At 39.9% G+C, this 1748-nt stretch overlaps 1 protein-coding gene across 6 annotated transcripts in view; it reads left to right on the forward strand.

Annotated features, from left to right (window-relative positions):
• Positions 1–1748, forward strand: part of DHX57 (DExH-box helicase 57) — a 50404-nt gene that overhangs the window by 37705 nt on the left and 10951 nt on the right. For all 6 annotated transcript variants that reach the window (XM_006909656.3, XM_015587571.2, XM_015587570.2 and 3 more), the window contains exons 18-19: positions 341–436; positions 525–608. In XM_006909656.3, coding sequence (XP_006909718.1) covers positions 341–436; positions 525–608 — 180 coding nt within the window. The remainder of the gene's footprint in view (positions 1–340; positions 437–524; positions 609–1748) is intronic.

A 1748-nucleotide genomic window follows, 5' to 3' on the forward strand; every position in this document is an offset into this window, starting at 1 on the left:
GGATATAGAAGTAGGGGAGATTCAAGCATAAAAGAGTCTGTAAAATAGATACCACAGAGTTAGAATTTAAGATTTTAGATCTAGCTTTTAGAATGGGTGGCTCTTTGATGACATCTTGCCACTAGGAACTAAAAGGCCCAGTAGAGCTTATAACAGGTGGGCAGACAGTCTCACAAGGACCAGTAAGTGTCAGATTGCCATCACCTAATTGCCTTTAATCAGCCACCAACTGAGTACTCTTTGTTCCACACAAAATGCTTCCCAAAGCACCTGGCTTCAGCAATAGGAAAGTGCCATTTGAAACCTCTCGTGTCCTTTAAACCTGGTGTTCTTCATTTAGGTGTCTCCCTGGGATAAAAAAGAGGAAGCTAATCAGAAAAAGCTAGAATTTGCAATTGCAAACAGTGATTATCTGGCCCTTCTCCGAGCCTACAAGGTAAGTATATAACCTAATGGTTGAGGTTTATTTCCAGAGTTGGCACTAAAGTCATAGTAAGTTCGTTTTGATTTTCTCCAAAACTTAGGGATGGCAGCTAAGTACGAAAGAAGGTATGCGTGCAAGTTATAATTACTGCAGACAAAACTTCTTGTCAGGAAGAGTTCTTCAGGTGAGTTGTTTCTGTGGCAGTTTGTTTTCATTCGTTTTCTATAGTAGTGGCACACCAGAAGGTGTTTCAACTTTATCTTGCTTGTCCTGCCTTGACATTGAAAACATTATTTCTGGAATACGCTTGGCTTTACCAGCTGTGCGAAACAGATTCTGAGCTATGACATCAGGCCTTCTGTGTTGAACCTTTCAGCTGACCCGTTTTTCCTCTTTTCAGTGAACTTGTGTTTACTTATGTGGAGGATTGAGGAATATAGGTACTCTGAAGATTACTACTTGGAAGTCAGTTTTTTCAGTAATTATGCCAGGCATTCTTAACATGGACCCATAAGCCCCTGAAAATGTATGCAAAATTGTATGCTTATATGTATGTGCCTTATTCCAGAGAATCATAACTTTTAGCAGATTCTCAAAGCAGTCTGTGACCATCCCTAAACCTTTTATTCTCTCTCCAAAAATAAAGAATGAATACTGAACCAAATTTTCTTTGTTAGTTTTTTTTATGTCCATCAGAGGCTACTATATCAATAATGAGTAGAGAAGAAAGAACAAGGTTTATAATCTCTGTGTAACAATAGACAGGGCTCCGTCCTCTGTTGTGAGTGTTTTAAGCTCCCTTCCAAAGTGCTGTGAGAAGCCAGAATACTGATGGTGCACATCTTTGCAAAGCATCTGTTTTCCTCAAAGATTTTGAGGCTGGGAAGGGGGAAGGACTTCCCTTTCACATTAAAAGATGTCCTGGAGTAAAACACAAAATTAATGTTCTTAATACTTACCAGTACCTGACATTTATTTGTCTCTCTGTCCCAGATGCTCCAGCAGAACAGAGACCTTATCTGTTTTGTTCAACAGTCTATCCCCAGTGCCTAGAACAGTGCTTTGCATAGTTGGTGCTTAAACAAATAAGGGACCTCAAAACCATCCCAGTATTTGCCTTCATTCTCGTCTGCCTTCAGGTGTACTTCAGTGAGATATTTTGAGAAGACGAAGCCTCTAGCTTTATTTTAAGTACATCAAAAGCAATAATTTTCAACCTTGGCTGCACATTAGATTCACCTGAGGAGGCTTAAAAAAAATAAGTAAGTAAAAATGCCCAGGTTCCACCCCATGCCAATCACATCTGGATCTCTAGGGCTGGGGC

This window comes from Pteropus alecto, unplaced genomic scaffold, assembly GCF_000325575.1.
Source record: "Pteropus alecto unplaced genomic scaffold, ASM32557v1 scaffold131, whole genome shotgun sequence".
Classification (NCBI taxonomy): domain Eukaryota; kingdom Metazoa; phylum Chordata; class Mammalia; order Chiroptera; family Pteropodidae; genus Pteropus; species Pteropus alecto.